The sequence below is a fragment of the Protopterus annectens genome, chromosome 4.part0 (assembly GCF_019279795.1).
Source record: "Protopterus annectens isolate FY-2018-M chromosome 4.part0, PAN1.0, whole genome shotgun sequence".
In the NCBI taxonomy this organism is placed as follows: domain Eukaryota; kingdom Metazoa; phylum Chordata; order Ceratodontiformes; family Protopteridae; genus Protopterus; species Protopterus annectens.
The window spans coordinates 551,128,820-551,153,118 of NC_056733.1; the positions used below are offsets into that span (position 1 = coordinate 551,128,820).

The 24,299-nt window shown below is 36.1% G+C and overlaps 1 protein-coding gene across 3 annotated transcripts in view; it reads right to left on the reverse strand.

The window, feature by feature from the left end:
- MYO18B (myosin XVIIIB) overlaps positions 1-24,299 on the reverse strand; it is a 2,352,406-nt gene that overhangs the window by 1,084,985 nt on the left and 1,243,122 nt on the right. For all 3 annotated transcript variants that reach the window (XM_044068483.1, XM_044068482.1, XM_044068484.1), the window contains one exon: positions 10,338-10,457. In XM_044068483.1, coding sequence (XP_043924418.1) covers positions 10,338-10,457 — 120 coding nt within the window. The remainder of the gene's footprint in view (positions 1-10,337; positions 10,458-24,299) is intronic.

Consider the following 24,299-nt stretch of genomic DNA (forward strand, 5'->3'; position numbering starts at 1 on the left):
AATAAATACCTAATTAATAAATGAGCGCTTGTTATCCACAAATGTGCCAAGGTTTCTGATAATAGTTTTAGCGTAGATGAGGGTATTATAAGTATAGTAGATGCAGAGGTACTGTTGTTTTCCAAATTCTACTATTGTGCATTTTTTGTGTTGATCCTTAGACCATAGCCTTGACACCAAGGATTAGTATTGTCGATACTTTCTTGATGATATGGGTCTCAGGACAAGAGTTTATGCCAACATCAGGTTTATCTATGGATCCCGGCTCCATGGTGGAGGCATGGATCCTTATTGTGATCCTAGAGAAAGGGGTTTTATTAGTGGCCTCGGCAGTGGAGGAATGCAGCAGGCAGAGGGGGGAGTGAGGGAGCATAGCCCCCTTTACCTCTCCCAAGGAGTGTCAAGGATTTGCTTACACTCAGGTATACAATGCATAGTGCAATCTTCATCATGTAGATAGGGCTAGGGAGGGGGGAGAAAATAAAAATATGAGCAGCCCCTAACATGTGTCTACGCAATGGCCCTTCCTGGTCAAACTTCACCCAATGAAAGGGGAACAAGTGGATTGATTGGCTGAGAGAGGACTGGTGGTCCACATACAGTGGAGATAAAAAGTCCACAACAAATACAAGCTCACCTGTGCTGAGGTTTTAAAAGCACTAAGCACTCTTATCTGTAGCTCTGTTGCAGTGTTGTGATTACTGCCATACTGGGTATTGTTTAATTTATTCTACTGCACTGTGTACAGTCACTGATGTCACTGGTATTATTATGGTCATTATTGATTCTATAGCAGTATTCTGTCATCTGCAATGACTTCTTAACATTGGAAGTGTTCTAGTTGAGTATGTCTGTGACCCTATTTACAATCTGTTTTTAACTTGTTCTTATATTGTACTGTACTGTACAGGTTAAGTTAAGCTTCCCTTATAGTTTGAAAAAAATAATTCTCAGATTGTATTATTTCTAATATTGTACTGCAGAGGTTAAATTTGACTTCTCCTATAGTGCACTGTAGAGGTTAAATTTAGTTTCCATCATAGAGGTTAGGTAAACTGTAGCGGTTTAATTTAACTTTCAATATAGTATTAACAATTTGAATGTGCATACTATACTCTTCCTAATAATACTTTATAGTGGTTACATTTATCTTCCCCTGTTGTGTATTTACTGATTAAAGTTAGCTTGACATTAAGTTTTGGAAGTTCTGACTCAGACTATAAAACGTATAACTGTTTTAACTTTCCCTTGCAGTGTATAGTAAAGATTAAAGTTAGCTTTCCCCATAGTATTAAAAATTGTAACTCTCAAACTATATTGTTCCTTATAGTGTACTGCAGAGGTTAAATTTAGCTTTCTGTTTAGTTTTAGAAATTCCATCTCTCAAGCTATAACAGGTGTAACAGTTACATTTTCCCATTATTACTAAAGTTTATAACCATTGTACCTTGGACATTATGCTAGTGTTTAGATCTTAGCATGTTTTCTGTTACTTGGAAGGGTTATACCTTAAGCATTACTTGGGTAGCATTAAAATTAATTCTTATTATTCACTAGAGTAAATCCTCTGCCATTACTATTACATCTACTTTTTGGAATTTTAATCCAGCTGTCTGGTATGGACTATATTCCTTATATAGCAAACCAATTATTTTTGCCCTTACTGATCAGTATGGACTGTAGTCTAATATTAACCCTTCCACAACCACTTTAGTTGCACTTGACACTTTGAGACAGAGTAACAAATGTGTTATACTAGTTGGTTCATAGGTAAATACAAGGTAATCAGTATGTGGACTATTACACACCTAACCAATAACCAGTTAGTGAACAAAGGTGAGAATCAAACCTTGCACCCTGCACTTGTGAAGTAAACATCTTAACCAATATGCCATCAACCATCCCTTTGGTAATGCCCAGTCAATATCCATCAGTGTCTATCTGTAAAAGATACAAGACCTGATTTAAGTTGGATGCTAATTGGTCACAACAGTTGTCATTCAGTAAGCATCACACCCACAATGCACAGCACATGACCTCCTCTAAAACTATGCTGAGGTGGTTAGCAGTTCACTCCCTAACCCACCAACTAGGCAATACATTAAGACAACCCAACATCATGGACGTAGTGCAGTGCCCATACACCTACATAACCCACCACTGCATCCAGGTCACATACCCCTTACAGAAGTTACCAAGCTTGAAAACTTAAACCCTTAAGGTTCACAAAGTTCACACTGACCCATAGTAATCATTTGGTTTTAAGTGACTCCAAGGCTGGACACACAGACTTGCTTGAATAGTTGGTGTCATTCTAGGAGGATTCTGCATGTGTCAGCATGCAAGGAATGGACTGACAGATCTTCTTACTTCTCCAGGGTTGACTTCACCTCTTTCAGCATGGCTTTCTCATACTGGCTAAAGATTGTGTTTCTTATCACTGGGCTATTTTTAATTAGGGTCCTAGACAATCCAATGTAGTGCAGTTTTATTTGGATTCTATTAAGGCTTCTCTATGCAATGCTAGGAATCTAAACAAAAGATACTTGTACTCCTGGCTCTGAGTACATCCATGCCTGTGTACTAACAGACACTTGGCTTCGTTGTAGTGAGAACAGTCCCTCTACATGTGGTTCCCCTCTCGTGCCTTCAGCCTCACTGGAAACTGTGGAGGAGTATCTGTATTTATCAAACACCCCATTATTTCATGGCAAGTACCTCATGATATCTATTTTGAGCGTTTACATTTCCAAGATGCACAGAATTAATATGCCTACTGCACAATTACAAGCTGCAGGCTGCCTTCCATGCCTCTTGTTGACCACCATAATTCCTTTAATGGTTTAGATAAAATCACTGCCCATTCTGAAACTTTACTCTAGGGTGATTTAACTACCCTACCATCAGGTGACAAACGTGTACCACCAATAACAAATATGCCTAACCATTCCTAGACTTTGTTAATGCAGATGCTCTGTAATCTAATCCACTTGGTCACTACCCTAAGCTCATAACCACAGATGAGTATGAGGACACAGACTGACCCAGAAGTAGGTTAAATTTAGGTCTTAGTTCTTACATCTCCACCAAACTGTAGTTCAGTGGATTCCTACAAGACGTCCCAATAGCCTTCATATCATTTTCACAAACATGGGTCTTTCTTGACATCTACCCTGTGTGTCTCTCCCTCCAATCTGACCAGAAACATGTTCTTTTCCTTTAAAATCTGCAGTACCTCCACTGAAGCTTCCATTCCAACTATTCAAAAGCAAACAACATGTAGATGCTCTAAATAAATATCAATATTATACTCCAGATACTGACCCCTCAAATCTGATGTCCACACCTGCAATTTTTACTTAAAAATTTCATTGAGAAGTCCATCTCTAAAAATTCGAAATAAAGTTGGAAATTTAAGAATAAACCATTATGGCTGAACATACTTATTAATAAAATGTAAAAATAGAAAATAATTAATTCATGTAATTTGTAGTTTGTCACCTCAAAAAAAAACATTTATGCAGGTTAACAAAAATCTTAAATATACTATGATAAGAATAATACTGAGTATGAACGGAGTGTAGATAGATCCACCAAATATAAATGTAAATTCTTTTTCATCTATGTCAAGAAACTAAACAGTAACATCGAACTATGATCTCAGCTTCTGTAGAATAATATTAAATATGGATCTTAAAGAACTAGATAATATCCTAACAGATAAATTCAGCTTCAGTTTTACCATACCCAGCCAACTGGTAATTCCTTCTATCATCAAATTCCACCCAATATAATTACCATAGACCAAGTTCTATCGGTCCTATCCAAAGCTAAACCCACCAGTTTTATACTTACCGATAATGTAATGGATGTTCTACTTATCAGTGCTGAATATATCCTGGCTGAGCCTCTCCTTCACCTTTTTAATCTTAGCCTGTCCATAGCTTATCTACCTGATGTTTGAAAAACAGCCACTGTGATCACTCCACACAGGGATGTCCTTCCCATCGATCCAGGAAGTTACAAACCTATCAGTCTCAGCAATCTTATATATAAGGATGAAGAGTGCATCATATCCAGACTCATGAACACAGACACTGGTAACCTCTTGGACTTGACCATGTTTAGTTTGTGAAGGGCAGATACATAGTCCTTATCCTTGGAAACTTCTTCAGAAAGTTTGCTGAAGCCCTGGACAATGGTCAATATGTTTACACTACCTATTTTGATTCATCAATGCCTCTAGTATAATTCCCAAAGCAGTTATTATTGATAAGCATATTAAAATTAATGTAAATACTTATACTGTCCATTGGACTTTCATTGTCCATTGGATAGCTATTCAGTTAGCAGACAGATCCACTGTACTGAAAGTTAGAGAAGCTTCCTCTGAATGGAAAAACATTACTACCACTGTCTGTAGGAGGTAGTAATGGGCTGCCTCCATACTGTCTATTTATCTGGCTTCCAGTCTAATGTTCCAGGCTTGTGTGAGTCTAATTCTGCTGATAAATGTGCAGCTGTGAGCCTATCTTCTTGCATGGACTTGACTATGACAACTTTTGGCATACTTACTGTGACCTTAAACTAAATGGTAAAAAAATTATAACGTGCTTCTGTCTGGCAAACAAAATGTTCCAAACTCTAATCACATAAACAACATACCCCTTCCAAACTGATACTGCCTTCTGGGATACAAGACCTGTGCTGACAAATTATTTATCATTTGAACATCACTTCTCCACAACAGTACCTCAGTTGTTTAATCTCGCCCAACTAATTTTCAAACGTATCTCCTCTAGAACTAAAGAGATCTTACTTTCCCTGTACTTATACCTCATAAGGCCACCCACTGAACATAATGCTCCTTTCCGTATGCTTGTTTCTAAGCTTATTACTGAACTTGAGATGCCTTGGAGATTTTTAACTAAGAAGATGACTGTACTCAAGACCCAGGGTGACTAGAAACCCTCTCATTGTAATCATTCTCCTGCTGACACCCTTATGATGACATCTCCCTTACTTTTTCAAACATGAAAGACAGCAGTTCATTCAAGCTCCTGCACCTCTATATTACTAAACACCCCTCAAATACCCATACGAGGGCTCACAACTTAAATCAACAAATAAATAAATCTCCATGCTGGGCTTGGTACTTAGCCGTATGCATTCCACACCACTGCAACAAGTTCCACTTGCACATCAGACAAGACAGCATTCTGGCCACTTTCAAAGTAAATCTCTATAATGGGATAGCAGATCATGCATTCTACAGTGCGTTATCATGCATATACCATATTGGCAAGCAGGGTGAACACTTCTGAACAGCATAGAAATTCAGTTACTCCATTATCAAATGTTAATAAATAAATGCCACCAAGGCAGCAGCCTTTAGTTAAAAAGGGATCAGTAAAAATTAAGAATATGGGCATAAATGTGAGATGCAGTAACCTGCAAGCAAGTTATTCACTAGAAGTCTCTAACCTCAGACAGAAAGATAAAAAAAGAGATCTTGACTATCAAGTACAGAGTGCAAACTGAAAAAAATGCTTCCATATATTGTGAGAGAATTAGACTCCAGGAGCAAGGAGGCTTTTTTCCCATTCTGATAAACAATGGTCAGACACTATCAGTAGCAATGCACTAAGTCTTGAATGCTACATAGGATTAGGGGACAGAAAGCAAAGTAAGAACACTAGTTAATGTGCCTGCGAAGAGTGAACTATGAAGGACAAACTAGGCGGAGTGCTGCTCTGCAGGCTGAAGACAAGACTGAACATGAACTAGATCACTTAACCCCTGAGAAGGCACTGTCAAGGTTTACAACTAAGAAGACTGAATGGCTATAACTCCGGGGTACAGCTCTGTCATACTTGTAATCAATTATATTCTGGATGTTACAAATATTTTACTTCTCGCAACTGGTCGTCAGTGTATGACACAGGTTTCTAGAATGGGAAGTGAAATGTCATTTATTTGATGAATGCAAGATGCCCTGGGGCAGTTAAGGAAGTGGTGATGTGAGAGGTAGCTTCAGGTGCTGTCTGCAAACCAGGGGAAAGTACATAAACAGTCTGTCCTACTGGCTTTAATATGTACATTTGAAACATTATTAAGGAAAAAGTGCTGTAGTGCTTTCATTCAGTGAGTGATTTCTCCCTTCTGCTCCTCTCAGTGACTTTTCCTGCTAATTACGTTACATAGAACTGTCACTTTATCTGCATGGATGAGGGTCCGGCTGGATACCACCCATTTAAATGAAGCACCATGACATGCTTAGTGGCATCATTTGGTTTGCAGATGCATACAGAAGTAGTCAAGGAACCAAAATCTAAGGCATACGGTGCAATCATAGCAGGATGGCTGAATTACCTGTCCCCACCCCCCCACACACACACACAAACATTTATTTTATATACTACCTGCATTATGGGAGTCTTTGATAGCTGTCCTGTTGTGAAAAACAATAGTTCTCATGCAAGAACAAAACCCTTTAGTTACTCAGTCACTAATATTAAATAAAACTTTGGTGGTGCAATATCCTTCCCCACTTATGATCAGATTAATCCTTTTACTGGTGCTGTAGTGGACTTTTGCTCTATAATATCATTCCCACTGATTGACAGGTAATGATCTTGTGTCCCCCCCACTTCCACATCAAGTCACACAGTACATTTTCATACCCACCATTTATTTACAGACTAAGAAATGTAGCAATTGACATAGCCTTCATACACAGTTGTGATCGACAACTATCAAAAATGAAATAGTTTATATGATTTGTGTGTGTGCATAACAATTCTGTTATGTCTGATGAACACTTCTTGATGTGTTCTGTTGATAACACTGCTAGTCAATGGCTACTTTCATGGACAGAGTTCATATGGACTGCAATGGTTATTCTGTAGTTGGTGCTGGTTTGTTATACATACCTGGAGTAAACCTGACATTTCACTGCAGGGTAATCAGTAGGTTAAGGGCTGCTAAAACACAAAAAAGCAATGTTCAGAGATAAGGGCATTAGGCCACCATGGAGAAAAGTGATTTATGTAACTGAGCAAGTTAACAGTGTGGAATGGTGAAGTACAGACCACTATGAAGAATTTAATTTATGTTGTTATAGTCATCCAGAGTAGAGACTGCCCTAGAAATATATGGAAAACATTAATGATTGATTTAATAAAAGGGGCTGTTAGATCAATATGAAAAGTGGGCATGTGTATTAGGAAAATGCAAGACTTGTAAGTCGCCAAAGAAAATCATCCTGGAATAAAAAAAAATTGGGTCCTACAACCAGTGCACCTACCTGGTTAACAAAAATAAATAAATACAGGAAATATATGTAGAGTTGTAAGGCTGTGGGCTGTGTTTCCTGTGATACAGGGTTTGATTCCCGAAGCACTCTTTTATCTACTGTGTGGCCTTGAGCAAGTCACTTAACCAAGCTTGAGTGGAATAGGGAATTTGGGCTTGGCTCCTCAATGGTCTCATAGACTGTAGGCCTAGTAACAACAACAACAAGAATGTATGACTAATAAATAAATTAGTAAATAATTAAAACAGTTCATATAACTTGTACACTTTGGGAGGGGAGTATCTTTCAGACCAAACAGAGCACAATTTAAGTCTGAATGGGCTGCTAGTAAATGAATACACATGTTATCTGTGCATAGCTCTTTATACACATACAGCACATATGGGGTAGCAGGCCATCTGTGTGCAGTAAATGCTTTGTGCACGCTAAGCAAGCTCACATCTGAAAGAGGATTCAAACCATATCTGTGTTCTCAGCCGCTGTCATGATCTTATTTTCATATAATTGTTTAAAATATCCATATCTCTAGATAACAGCATTTTTGTTGCTGGAATTTCAACTAGAGGAGAAACATCAATAAACATTTGCAGGACTGATGTGTTCCTGAACACAGCATACATGTATCTTCCCTTTAAATTGGTGTAGCTAGTACAACCTGATTTTCGCTCACTAGAATCACATAGTGTAGGTGAGACATAAGACTTTTTTACATATTCTCCTGTGCTAATAAATCTAAGATGAGATCCTTTCTCTCTACTGTGTTTTAATTATGGTCCACTTAATGGTCAGGGTAACTCATACAAAGTTATGAACACACATAAGATAATTTCAGATTATACTCCGACTATGAAACATTAAGCAGCCAGAGAGTGCTTAAGAAATCCTGAGATAAAATTTAGTTTCTTCCAAATGCTTATACATCATTGCTAGCTTCAGCAATTATCCATCCATTTTAACTCAGAATGCTGTATTCTCTTTCCGTCAGTCTTTCTCTCTCCATTTCCTTTGTTAACACCATCACCTGTTTTTTAGTATATGGTTTCACTGGATCATTAGTACAATGTACATTTAAACATGTACGAGGACATGCAGATGCAAGTAATCACAAGCAAATTATAGGAAAATGGGGACAGAACATTAGAAGGGGACAATAAGAAAAACATATTGTTTTTACACATTCGGCTTTGACCAACCAAATGCATAGGTTAGTGACATAAACTAAATGAACCAATAACTGACTAAGCAGAAGGTGAGATATTGTGCTGGCTAGAGGAAACCTTAACTGGCATTAGAATTGTAAGTGGTGAGGCTTTATACAAACCAGTTTTCTGGTGAGCAATATTTAGTATGTGTTTGTTTAAGTTACATCTACACATTAGAGAAATAAGAAATTCTGTTTGTGAATGACAGAGGGAGAACTTGCAGCAATAGTGGAAATGTTGGTTGTAAGATAGTAAATCAACTTCCTGTGGACAAAGCCAGCGCATGAAGGGTGCTTATGAAATGATGGGAGAGTGGGTAGATTAGGGGTCATCATAAACCTAAACTTGAATACTTTAACCAGTGAAAGAAGGCAGCAGGTAGTGACAGTGTCTCAGAAGATAAGCAAATCTTTCTTCCTTGTAAAGTACAAAACAGTAGCTTTCTATGCAGTGCTGTGTCTATTTTCAGAGGGAATCGGTGGAAAGACATATTACACTTAAAAACATATCTAAATGGAACATAGAAAGATAAGACTGCGATGGGAGCTCTGAAGTATTGTCAAGAGTTTACAGGATGGGGAATGTAGTTCTGGTGAAGCTCTATGTAATGAATGAAAGCGCTTAACATCTAATTTGTATTTTATCAACTTTGTTTTATTAAAAAGTTTCGTGTTCTCTGTACTTGCAATAAACATGTTCCCCTATTAAGGTGTTTTACGTGAAGCAGTACACTTATTGGTCGAGTCGTGGTTTTCGTTGGAATGTAGTTAAAGGAAAGAGGTTTCAGGCAAACTAGATGTATGCACAGTAGAAAATGAGGCTATGGGACTGAAGGTGAAATATAGGGAAGAAATGGAGAAGATGGAAGTGCACAGATTTAAGAGGTGATACTTCCGCATACACCTGATATGACTGTAGAATGTAAGGGGTGGGACAAATGTCGAAGAAGCCACTAGGTGAAAAAGGCAGCTTCATCAAGTATAACTTTTAAATGGTTACATATTTTTAATGTGCCTATACAGGAGTCTGATGCAATATTAATTTTATAGAACTTCATGTTTCTTATAATCCACCACTAAGTATACAAAGATGAACACATCAGTATTTTAATTAGGAAATCTTGAGATAAAATGCTGTGGATGCTGAGGATGAACATGTCACATGTAGCACATTTAAACCTAAGTCCCTGTTCTGCAGTCTCCATCTTTACTGGATACGTGAACTAATAATTTAACCACCTAGTCCCTGACTTATGAGACCGGTATGTTGTTGGTCATATTACAGAAGCAAAAGTACATTATATGAACCTAATGGAAATGTTAACCAATGACATTTTTTTGGCTGTGACTAATACAAAAAACTTATCCAGAGATTTTTAAGGTATTTCTCCCCGTACTATAAAGAAACAATCTTAAATAAGTTAGACAAGAATATCTACAAAAAGAAGATGCATCTTAAAATATGCAATTTGCAAAAAGGCAGTGCATTTTAAAATATACAGTAAAAATGATTTTCGTCTGAGATCAAACATTCAGTTAAAGGATTTAAGACAATGCCCTGTGGGTTTCATGTTACAGACAAGCTTTGATTATTGACAGCAGATCATAGTTACGCATCAATTAAATAAACATAGCTAAGAGACTGACATTTTTTTAGCTATAACTTTATCCATACATGCAGCAGGATTTCTTTGTTAACAAAAGACTTTTAACTTTTGACCTTGAATGATAGTACCTTTCCATGAGTCAGGGTCACAGTGACATTTAGGATGGTCACATTCCATTCCCTACAAACATATTTTATCTGTGTTTCAGTCTTACCTGTAACTCCTTGATTTCACGTGTCAGCCGAAGTCTCTCAGCTCTTTCTGCCTCCATGGCCAGGCAAGCCACTTCACTCTTAAAACGTTCATCTGTAAGTTCGGCAGTGAGATCTGTAATCTGAAATACCAATGAAACAATGATAGAATTCCAGCAACACCATTATTATATCCCATTTAGAAGATCATTCCATGCTTTTCTTTTCGTCTATCAAAATAATATTGGAATTTTTGTTTCACGGTTTAATGCAATGGATTACGATAATGAACTGCGAATGAGCACTGATATGCAATCCTGGATTAGTGTTCTTCAGTGTTCACGTTTATACTTTATGACTCCGATCCTGTTAATTAAACATTTCTCCTAAATCACCCCTGAAAATGGGCATTTGTGCAGAATGTAACATTCAGTAAATAAGTAAACAAAAAATCCATTATTTCTGTTACTGAAACCACTGCATAAGGGTACATGCTCAGAAGGTCTAGCCCCCTAGGTGATTTTCTTCAAAGTAGTGAGAGCTGTCCCCCCAAGCCCTCAGTTGACAGTTTGAGTCTAAGGTCTATGTCCTGGAGGGCAATTTCTATTCACCAGATGGGGATGGGGATAGGCGGAGTATAAATTTACATTTTCAAGCAAAGACATTGAGTAAACATATTCAACTTATTTTCTCAGTCATGTTTTTTAAAACCCAGAAATTTAATTTTTCTGTCTAATTTACGCACTGCAGATATAAATACATCATTTTACATTCTGTTTCTGATACTAGATGATTTGACTACTTATATACTTTAATTGGGCTGTGAATGATAGATCACCATTGGCAGAAAACTGAAGAAAGATAGAAAATTAAATCCTCATAACATATTTCTCAGACTATAATTACCATTTCATTGTCTTGTTTAGTTTTATGAGTGTCTTATTGTTAAAGTTCTTAATTAGTTAATCAATTAGTTTTTAGTTAATTGCTTAAGTTGTTATTGTTTTACACACACACACACACACACACACACACACACACACACACACACACACACACACACACACACACACACACACACACACACGCACACTCACACACAGTATGAAAGGAATTTGTATACCACCCTGCCATACTTTGGGGTTTCTTCTCTTGTTATAAAATACCGACCACTCAGCACTATTTGGGTGTTAGTGCATGAGTATTTAATCCAGTTGTGACATCTATGATATCTTTTTTGACTATGAGTAAGTGAAAATGTGATGGAAAATTCTAAAAAGTCTGCTCTTTCTTTAAATCTTGTAGTGTTTTTACCAATTTGTCTGGACTTTCCAAACGTTAAAAAAAATCAAGGTGAAAGTTATGAAAATGTTTCTAGTGTTTCTGGAAGTAGTAAATAAAATGTGCCATGTTAAGATTTGGCAATGCATTCAAGTATTTGAATACAACCTTCTCTGTTATGCTGACTACTGAATGCAAGTATTGTAGAACTTTTCAAAATGCTGATTTGAGAAATAAAATGATGATCTGTTTGTTTATTTATTTACTTATTGATTTTGAAAAGTTTTATTTATCTGCCCTTTCCTGGCCAATGAGTTTTATTTTTTCCATATCACAGAGGTGGGGGTCAGCTGGGAGGGGCAATCATTAAGGCAACATTTCGTTTTTCTTCTAAGCTTTACACCTGCATGTTCAGTTTTGTTGCTAAGTCTTATTTCCTACACCTGGTCAGTGACAGCCGTCTGATAGCTCATGCTATGGACATCAGCATTATACTGCTCCTCTCTTCTACAATGGGCTAACAACAAGAAAATCTGTCCAACACGCATGAGCCCCTGTGCATGCACATCCCCTCCACTTATTGAGTATAATGACAATTCTAGTATGTTCTCACGTTCAACACCTACAGTAGTTTTCTCAGAACTCAGATGGAAGACAAACATTTACTTTTTGTTTTTTTCACTAAAGTCATCACAAAATGTAGTAGCCCTCGTATTCTATCCTTGTTTAGGCTTACCTATATGGCTGGTGGTTCCACGATCAGTCAGAATAATAGCTCCTGATTACCCCTTGCATTCTGTTCTCTTCTGGATGCATTTATCTGGACATGAAATTCAGCAAGTATAACTTGGGGTTTTATCCATCAGAACAGGAAATACTTCTCAAAGCCTGATATTTTCCAGACTGCTTCTTCCTCCAGGATTACTTCAGATGAACTGTGCCCATGTTCAGGTCAGTGATCCTTTAACTTGTCATGGCAGTCAGACCTTTTGTCAATATCTTGGGTTACATGTCAGCAGGCCTTATAATGCATCAGAATATCAGACTGCTGATTAAGAAATTTCAGAATTACATGTAGAGCCAGTCAAAGATAATCATTTGGACTTGAAGATTTTTGTGGTACCTAGGCTGGTCAGACAACTCCACAGGCAGATTTAAGTGGCCTAATTTAATATGAGTCGGCCCTGTGTGCTGTTTTTTCCTTTACAGAATATACTGCCAGAAATATCAGAATCAGGATGGGGGCCACATTTGAAGATACAGCAATCCAAGGAGCATCTCAGATTTCATTACACATTACTATGAAAGAGATACTGGTAGTCATTTATACCCATAGAGCATCCAACAAGTGTCGGAGTGAGTCATTCCTCAGGCGATGATGGACTGTACAGCAGATATGTGGTGCATAAATATGATATATGATACTTGTTATTATCACTTCTGCAATATGACTATGGATTTGGCCATGTTTCTCAGCTTTCAGCTGATGATTGTGCACCTAATATGGGTTTGAAACACCCCATGTGTCACTTTAATGGAATGGTTCTTCTAGATCTCGAATGGCAATCAAATGTAGAGGTGTTTGTTCTTCTGACACCAGAGTGCATCATTTTAGTAAGGAATTTGTTTACTTCATAAATTAAATCTATGCTTCTGAAGTTTTCTACTGCAGGCCATAACTCCACTTATGAGGCTTTAAATGCATCTTTTCAAAATCTAACCTCTCATAACACATCCCTTTGACCCTAAAAGTGTAAATGTAATTACTGGAATGCACAAACATTACAGTATGTGACTCAAATAGAACGTACTTTTATGCAAATTTACACCACACCCAAGCCTAAACACATCTGTATTAATCCCCCTTGCCCTCATATGAGAGGATTCATAATCATATCCCTTTACTTTATTATTCTTTCTCCATGGTAACTGAAACTGAGAGAAAAATCATTAAGTTACAAGAAAAATACAGAAAACAACAGGCAAAAATGCTTGCTATTTCTCCAAATTATGTCACCTTGGAGGGAGAATAAAAAGTCCTATAAACATTGCTACAACTTGTAGTGGGCAAACATAAGTATGCATACTTTGTATCAAACCACAGCACTCAGGTTTATACATTATAAGTGCCTGACCTCAAGGAACTAAACGTATATATCTTGTAGGACCTTGGACAAAGAGCCTGTTTTATGCATTCACTCCTATTCCTCTCCTTCCAACAGTTCTTTTAACTACAGAGAAAACATTAGGCCAGTCCAGATGGCTCTATGCTGGTGAAAAGTGGTGTAATAATACTTCTATCTGTTGCCACTGTTTTCTTGACTCTAAACTTCCATCGCAGGGCTGGTCTCTGTCTAGACCATCAACACATTGTCTTTGAATCCAACAGTACACAGTCTTTCATCCAACAACTTGTTTCTCATGCCAAACAAGGACATGTTTTTATCAAAGCTGTTTTGTAGTATTTGGAAGCTAGAAAACATATCTGTCTAAATGTAAGTCACTAACAGCAATGTGTCCTTTAAATAAATGTTTGCTTTTTAAGGGGTTCTGCCTGCTTTTCTCACATAGGCTGTTATTTTGTGTTTATATTTTTGTCATTTTTTTTTTTTTTTTTTAGTATTCCATTAACATTAACTGTTGTGTGGTCTGCCACCATGTCTCCTTTAGGATCTATCCCTGGTATCAATGAAAACAATATCAGATGCATTGCACAACATCTTTAAGATCACGTGGCATACTCTCCCACTACATTCAAGAAAAGGTAAATGACATCTTTAAGATCACGTGGCATACTCTCCCACTAACATTCAGGAAAAGGTAAATATCTTTAAGATCACGTGGCATACTCTCCCACTAACATTCAGGAAAAGGTAAATAACATATTTAAGATCACGTGGCATACTCTCCCACTAACATTCAAGAAAAGGTAAATAACATCTTTAAGATCAAGTGGCATACTCTCCCACTAACATTCAGGAAAAGGTAAATAACATCTTTAAATCACTTGGCATACTCTCATTCAGGAAAAGGTAAGTCACTAACTTTTCTCCAAAACAGTATTATGTTCATAGCTCAGTACTAGGAAGGTGGTCTAAGTAACCACATAGAGCCTAGTCATGTACCCCAGGGAGCACAACAGTCAGTAGTTTTATCTCCCTTCTTTATAAGGGCCTCAGTGCTAATTTTAGAAGTAGATTTATGTGAACCCATCCAATTATCAAGAATTAACTTGAAAGAAGCTAAAATGTTATACCTTTTAACAAGTAACAGGGTACTTTTAATCCACAGGTCTGGAATACTATGAGTAATGACCCTGCCCCTCTCATAAGTCCTGTTTATTTTATGATGTAACCTAACATCTTCTCATTATGTGTACTTAACAATATGCCTGCTCCTGAGGTGATGAAAGACAGTGTTTCATAGCCCTTAAGGTAAGCCAGAGATTTCCATACAGGATTCTCTATGGGAGAGAAAAAAGTGATCTGGCTTTTGGTCTAGCTAGGTGACTAAAGGAGCCAAGTCATTTGATTTTCTTGGTTAGAAAGTGTTGAGTTCTTCAGCTTGGTTTTCACGTTTGGAGAGGTACATACCAAACTTTAAATTATATTTATGACTGGCCTAGTATAGGAAGAATACAGGGGGACTATGGTATCTGAGAATCTAGAGACTATATTTTTGATAAGTAATTGGACAGTGTACAAATATTTCCTTATTATAATTGGCACTTGATGGTCAAAGGGCAGTTCTTTGTCAATGTGTGCACCTAAACCTTTAAATAAAATATCACTCTTAACCCATTTATCATGAGACAATTATTATTTATGTGATAATCAGTAGGCTGCACATGCTTCCCAAAGGCAACTGCACTGCATCTGTTGTGTTATGTCTATCACTCCTTGGAGAATATCAACATTTGTACAGGATTCAGTGATTGTGCCCACTTTACAATCGTCAACAAGCTTGGTCAGCTACAACCCTTGTACCACTGCCTTCACATCAGAGAAAAAAAGATTCTAAAGATAAGAGGACAATTTATATCCATAGTAACCAGGCTTTCAGAAGAGAAGGTATCACCAACTCCCATCAAGAATTCAGGATAAGCTAGCAGATATTACAAGACATAAGTCATAGTCAGTACTGGTTTGCAGTTAGTTGGACTCAACCAGTTACAAACAGTAAAATCCAACATGCATTTGCTACAAAAACAGTGAATAAAATGCATAATCTTTCATGTCTATAGAGAATCCTTCATCAGATACTAAAACATTGTACAGAGAATGACCACTGTTTAAATACATATTGTGTGCCATACCTCCCAACCTCTAAGACCAAGAAATCTGGACAAATCCATATATAATCGGGGGACAAAGGCCAAAAAACAGGGACAATTTTTAAATATTGCTCTTACAAACTTAGAAAGTTGATAGAATAACAAATTATGAATTAGCATGAATTTTCTGAAGAGTATGAAGAATGCCTTTTATTATTTTTTTATTTAATCCTCAGTGATTTGCCAGAAAAACAAGTTTTATGAGAAACAGACTAAAAATACAAAGCAAAATTCTGGACATTCTGCAAAAATCTGTACAATTATGTTGTGTGCTGTTAATAGAACTATCACAACATACCTATCATGTTATGATAGCAGACAAATCATGGGACACACTAGCCTTTGTCAACTACAAATAATCTGTAACTAAAAAAATCCCATTAAAAGATCTAAAAAGCTAGCCTCTTTTAGGAAGGGTTTAACTCCATTTAGGTTTCTGTTGTTTCATTTTAAAAATAGGTTTTAAACTGGCAGTAGTATTGAGACTTGGTGATATATCAGCTCTCAGCCCGGTAATCCAGGTATATTCCATACATTCAGTCCCTTTGGATATATAACCTCCTTTTTTGTTAACGCAAACATTTTATATACTTCTGAACTTAAAAAAATGGCATTTAAATATATCAAAAACATATTAAAACACTACATTTTTCATAGTCTTGTACTTAATATCAAGATAATGTTCTAAAATGTGGTCTTTCAGCTTTCAATTCATCTTACCTACACAGAATGCAGGATGTGGCACACCTGTAGCCAAATATACCTAATATGGTGTATTGTATGTTGTAAAATGCACAAAAATATTTTTATTTATTTAACTTGAAAGTTCCACATCAGTGCAGGTGTACTTGCATAGTTGACAACTGAAATAAGGGAGTGTGTTGTTTTGTGCGCATAATTATTTGTAGTGCATGGAGCATGGTGATTATGTTCTTATATCTGGTAAAAGACAAATCAGTTAAGCGCTTCTATAGCGTGACATCCAATCCTAACAAATGTTAAGCATCCCCCTGCATCACTTAATTGTTCTGAGCAATAAAACCTGCCAGTAAATGCTCAGCAAACAACAGCAGCAGAAATTAAAAAGATTTTTTTATGCCTGCTATCTTTGCCAGTAATGTGTCCCTGACTTTCTGTTATATAAAAGAATGTGCTACATTGTCTTTCTAATAGCACTTAGTAAGTGCTTTGTGACTCTGAAAGATAATAAAACATAGGGAATTATGATCAGGTCCCTGATCATAACCCTTTATTATCTGTTCTCAATGTGGATGCCAAGATTCACCTCTTGAACTTCACTCTCAAGGTGAATTTCTTGGCATTCATCTCCTGAATACATAAGCTGGTTATGGTCTGCAACCCGATCATAATTCTCTATATTATATGGAACATACAGTCCTTATATACTAATTTTTGTTTTGTGATTTTGACAGCATTTGTATACACAAGGAAGGATTGTAATCAGGTGGAAAGGTAGGGTGACTCAGTTCAGATTTGGATGAAGCTGAAAGTCGATATGTTTCAGAGTGATTATTATTGTGTGGCTGAGGAAACATGGACGGCTAACTATTTCTTAAGCAATCTCAGGTTATGTGTGTGCATTGCTAAGTCATTGTTATGTTATAGTAAGTGGCTTTCTAAGATGCATTGTGTAAGAGGATGGTGTCTAAATTGGGCACCTCTTACAAATTAAATCAATGAAAGACAAGAGAAGATGATTGTCAGTCAGCATGAGGCAGTTATTGCACCATCCCTGGGATCATAATATAAACTGCATATAGAATGGGACATTGCAATCTGCAAACATTTTTTTTCTTTATTTTATTGTTAATTGTGTAAATTCTCTGTTAAAGAATATCTTTCAGGCATAAAATGGGTCACTCTGGCTCCAGAAATTTCACATCCAATAATATATACAGAAATAGGACATACAGAATATTAAAAAGAACATAAAAATACATTGTGTACAGGGTCATTCACATTTCTGGATGAGTGTTCATAAAACTACCAGAAAAGATAGTAACAAAAGATATGCAGACAACTTTATTTGCACAGTTATCATGATATTACATAGATAATCTCTATACATGATTATATTAGCATTTACAACTTAGCCTAGACTTAATACTAGCATACTACACTTCTTTCAACATGCTCAAAATAAAAGTAAAATGGAACATAATATGAATAGATTTATTTGTCAGACTTATGTTAAAGAGTCAAACTATTGGTTATAATTGGTCAAAGTTTTGGTTATAATTGTAGAGGCTACTCAGTCAACTTTTCAAATCATGCACATTTATTTTCTTATACATACTTATATGAAGTATAGAAAAACATAATGTTAATTTGCAAACTTATGTTAAAGAACTGAAGTATAACTAAGACTCAGTCAACTTTTCAAATCATGCACATTTATTTTCTTATGCATACTTATATGAAGTATAGAAAAACATAATGTTAATTTGTAAACGTATGTTAAAGAACTGAAGTATAACTAAGACTTGCAATAGATACAGCTTTGGATCATTTTTGCAAAATGCTCACATTTAATTTCTTCTAATAGGGTCTTTCTTAAAGATTCTTTTTGCCAGTGATTACATTAGTGATTATATGTTAGGAACCACGGATATAACCTGGGTTTAGTTACAAGATAAGGAACTACTGGAAAACAAAGAGAAGTATTCACTCACTCACTCACTCACTCACTCACTCACTCACTCACTCACTCACTCACTCACTCACTCACTCACTCACAAACTCACTCACTCACTCACTCACTCACTCACTCACTCACTCACACACATGTACCCATATATCCACATACACATACACACACATATACACAGACACGCACATATACACAGACACACACACACGCACAAGCACACACACACACATGCACACACACTCACTCACTCACTCACTCACTCACTCACTCACTCACTCACTCACTCACTCACATGTACCCCTATATCCACATACACATACACACACATACACAGTCACACACATATACACAGACACACACACACACACACACACACACACACACACACACACACACACACACACACACACACACACACACACACACAAATAGACACACACATACACTTTCAGATGGACACTGGAACAGTGTCACACACACTCAAGTGCACTCATACAGAGACACACACAAATATGAACACACATCCATGTTCATGTTATCACTGTAGCTGTATGTTTTAAATCTGTATTCAGCCCATAAGTGAAGTGCTCAGTCTGTTTTCTTAACAGCCTTGTAAGTCCCTTAAACCATATGTAAATGTGTAGCTTTCCATGGTTAAAACTATTAAAAAACTTGGCAGAGACCATTATTACCTGGTCTGTGTGCTAAAATAAACCAACCATCCATTTCCAAAATATCACATTTCATAACAATTACTTTTGGACATGGGAAAGCAGTCCATAAACTTAAATAGTGGTCCAACATGAAAACACTAGTGTCTAGGGACCAAATCTAGTGTAAAAGACAGTGTTTTTCACTCTTGTAAGGAACTCCATCATAACCAAGAAATGGTCCATAGTCAGATGCCAATAAGCCTAAATTAACAACAAAAAAACCCTACTCTATATTAAAGAAAACCTTACAGACCCAGTCTCAGTAATTAGATTATCATTAGATTAAAATGTAATCAAGGTCGGCCTATCCAAATGACCCTTATCTGTAATGTCCTGCACCCCTCAACAGGTACCTGAGCAATGCCCAAGACCATTCGTAAAACAATTGAAAAGTTACAAATCATAACTGATACCCAAACTTGTAGAGTTCAGAGCAGACCAAAATACCGGTACCTACAATCACAATTCTAGCTAAGGATTCAAGGATAATGTTCATCAGGTGCTTCCAGGGGTAGTCCATTTAGTAGCACTGCTACAACTGGTGAAACACTAGTGAGGAAGTGCTAGATGGAACTGGGAGTAGATCTTGTAGTGGGAGAGATAGGTAGGAATGCATTACTTCCTGCAAAGGCTGCTGGGTGGTGTTCTTGCTTCAGAAGAATATCATTATTAGGTGGTTCAAGCCAGCATGCTGCTGTCCAGATGTCAAGGTGAACTCAGTAGAACCTTTAGTGGTTCAGTTTCTTAAGTAGCAACGCACTTCTTTAGAACCTGCTCCAATTAGACCTAGTCTAGCATATCCACATGCATATTCAGCCTAATTTATTATTCCAATTCCCTTTTTTCTGAAATAGCATTAAGGTCCCCACCAAGCTGGCAGTATCCGGCATATATGAGGAAATGAAATATAAAATTAAAGTGGCCTGGGTGTTCCAATGAGTGTCTTGAAAGTTGTTTTTTATTGTATCTCTTTCTGAGGTCAGAAGTAAGCTAGGTAATTCTCCTTTTGAGACTCTTTGTGGTCTTCCCACCATGAAAGGCTTTCCACATGGAACAATGGGTAAAGGAGACTACCATTTCATTGTTACAGTTATGTCTCTGTCTACTGAAAATCCTTTTTGTTAAGTACATTTTCTCTTTGTCAGCTTTATGGTTCAGCTCACAGTTAACGTGTACCTTTTTATTTGATACTCTCCACAAACTGACCCGTCTGCATGATTTTTAAAATCGTATTTTTCCAGCTGATACTACTCTCCTTTAACCTGTTTCATTTTTACATTGAATAACATTTCTTAAACATAATCCAAGGACTATTCTTCCTACTACCGTATATTTTACTTCTTTTTACATAGTCCATATTTGTTTTTATATTCATACTGAATTTCTTCCTTTCTCAAGTTTTTCCTCTTCCCCTTCAATATTTATTACAAAAGTCATTATTTTTCCTAAACAACATTTGCAGCCCATTTCCTTCATAAATAATGTGCAAAAGTCTCCTTAAATGCAGAGGACTCAAAAATAAAACAGGACAGACCATTCCTTAACTCTCTTGTTTTCACTTTCAAAAATACACCTTTTCTAATTGGGTTTAGTCCTAATCATTAAATTACTGAAAGAATAATGCCATAAGCTCCACTTTTTACCTCTCTGGAAAAGAACAGGAAGAATCCATATACCCAATTTACCGACTAAACCTGATGTTATCAAATAGACTTTCTAAATGTTCTCATTCATATATATATAGATATATATATATTCCATTTTCTTATAATATTATTTGTTTACTATGTTTATTCCATTTCTTTTTTTTCCCAGCCAGCAGACATGGCTCCCAAAACTTTAATACTGGCCTTATTTTTCTCACTCCATATGCATTTTATCATCCCTTATCAAACTTTTGTCATCTGTGTAAGATATTTCCTTTTCCATGGCTCTCCCTAGAGAGATCATTCCCTTCTCTATCACTACTATAGCATTCATCTTTAATCAGAAAAAAAAAAGGTGATGAGCACACCTCTGTCTTTCCCCAGTTCTCATCTTCACATAGCTTCATAAATAACCATTAACACACAGTACTAACTTTAGATTATCATACACTTCATTGGTAAAACCTAATAAATGTTTACCTAATCGACATACTCTTATTGTTAATGTCAGCATAACATGACCAAAATCATCATATACTTAGACTGCTCTCTTTTCATCAAATAACTCTTTCCTTTTCCCTGATACTAACGCTTTATTAATAGGAAAGTATCTGTATATCTGTGCCTTTTAGCAAAACTATAATACCCTTCCTCAACAATCTCACTTTACTCAACAGCAGATGCAAAGTCTCTGGCAATATTTATTATCTTGTGACCTAATGCTGGTGGTCTCCAGTTATTGATCACTCTTTTTTGTTTCCTTTTATATAAACTTTATTCTGTCACGTCTAACCTTTCTCCTTATTCTAACCACTATTCCTGCAACATGGTTTTAAATAATTCTACTTGTTCATCATTCATTAATTCATAAAATTTAAGCATCTATTCCTGGTCCCCCTTCTTCCTTCATTTTAGATGGCACCTCTTTTATTTGTTCTATTTAATGCATGTTTCTAATGTAGCTGTATCTTCGGTTTCTATTTTTTTATGCTCCATTTGCAATTGCTTATTTATTTATTTATTTTTTATTTTCCCTTTATAAAAATGTACCAATAATTGCAGTGCCTTTTTCTTATCTTAGCCTATTCCATATAATCATTGTTTTCATTCTTTATTTTAAACATGCACATATACTTCTTCTGCAATTCTAACTCTAGCAAAGAATGCACTTCTTTGCATTTCTATGGGACAATAAAGCTCTTCTGTCTTATCTACTATCTCATCCCAAGTTGTTCTCTTTGGAATATATACTTGTTTTGTTGTGAAGGAAAATATATCTGCACAGAAAACCACTTGAAAAGGAAAATGCATTACTTTAGCCATATAACTGTGTTCACATTTCTTCCTTAAAGCAAATAGTTTTGTTTTAATTTAGACTTCTAAGCCTCCATCATCCACCCAATATTATAAGAAACTTAAATTCACATGGTCTTCCAATAGTCTTTGACTTATATGGACTTTTCTGTTCTTGTTTCAAAAATTCCATTTGTGCCATGCTCACATTTCCTGCATCATTCTCTATTCTTAATAGCATTGCATTATGATCTGAAAAAAAACTGACTCTATTGTTTGATTATGGTAGTTATATGTCTTATTTTATGAAGTAAAATTACCCATTTTAGTGCAAAATCTGGTCGTCTAAATGAGTTTTCATTTTCATTAATAAGTTTCAATTGTCTCTTTGTAGATTATCTGTCATAACAGTAACCTTCTATTTTTAATTGTTCTTTTTGTAAGGCAAACAACATTTAACATCCTCTACACATATGCAAATACCTATTAAATATAACTCTACCATTTTGCAAAGAACTCCAGTCTTTTTGCCTATTATAGGAGCACATATATTTATCGATCTCAAATATCTCTTCTTCTAGGTACACTTCACTGCCATCCCTCATCTTATACCCACCACTAAACTCTCTTTATCCATTAATTCACATGTTCTTTTCATTAATCAATGCAGTCACACCCATAAATCATTCAGTACCAGAGACTTCAAAACTTTGCCTCCCCATAAAATTTCACATTTTTCTCGCTTGTACTTTGCAACATATATTGTGTATCCTCTAAAAAGCATACATTCATTTGTTTCCATGTAAGCCAATGTAATACTGTATGCATCCCTGCACAATTCTGTGACCTGCTTACATTTAATGATAGAAAACTCCAGTACGTATTCAGCTCTTGATTTTAGCTTTTATAGTAAGTGTTGTTTTCCTTGTCCTTCTGATAAATCTTCTACTACCTATACTTTAAACTTATTTTCAACCTCAAATTTATGTTGCCGTATATCTTCATCAGGTATTTTTCTTCATCTTCTAGATAACATAGCATGTGTGGTTGAAACTCACTTTTTATTTAATTTGAGTTTGTTAACTAGATAAGAGCACCAATCACAGCTGACAGATGTCAGTCTCAGCCTGGATAAAATTACAAAAATCTAAAGACATTAAATGTAAAATTCAACACCGTATAATATAATAGGACAGAAAATATTGCTGTTCAAAGACGCACAATTCCCAGTAGACAGATTTGTGAAATAAACACATCATAACACCAAGGAGAACATTGCAGTGTACTTAGTCAATGACATTTTATACAGCTATATGCAACTTTAAGTAATTGTCAGATAGCTGCATATGTAAGCTAAACATTAGGAGTAAGAAGTGATGAAGAGTGAGCTATACATATGGGTAGAGGGAGTCTGAGGAGTGATTACATAATTTGCCAGCAAGATGGCATTGACATTTTGCTGCCTTGTTATAATGACCTTTTAGTTGTGGCTGTTACTCTCCCTCTGTACATTTATTTTCACTAACTTTAAATACCCTTTCAGTTTAATCCTTTTCTAAACATAATAAATTCTGTTAATTTCTATCAGAAACCCTTGTGTTATCACCCAGCTTTGTCTTTACAATTTTTCCTCCACAGTAAATACATTTAATCAGAAACACTGACATTACTTTCTCGTTCTTTACAGTTCATCCATAAATGTTGTTTTTTTTCCATACTTCAAGCATTATAAGTATGATTAAAATGCATTTGACCCCTTTTCCCACATGCTTCACATAACCTCTATGAACATCATTTTACTAAGTGATCACATAACCCACAAAAACAACCCTTCAGACGTTGATGATAAAACATAGTACAGCTGCGACCATTTACTTTCAAAATACATTTTAAATATGTTTCACATTTCTCTCTCACATTTTTAAGTCTAAATATGTAATCCATTGCTCAGTCCAAAAAGCATCTGAACCTCTCATTTTTACAAACTGCATGCACTTCTTGTCAGAAAAGATTGATCAAAAGTCTGTTTAATAGCAATTGATTGGAAT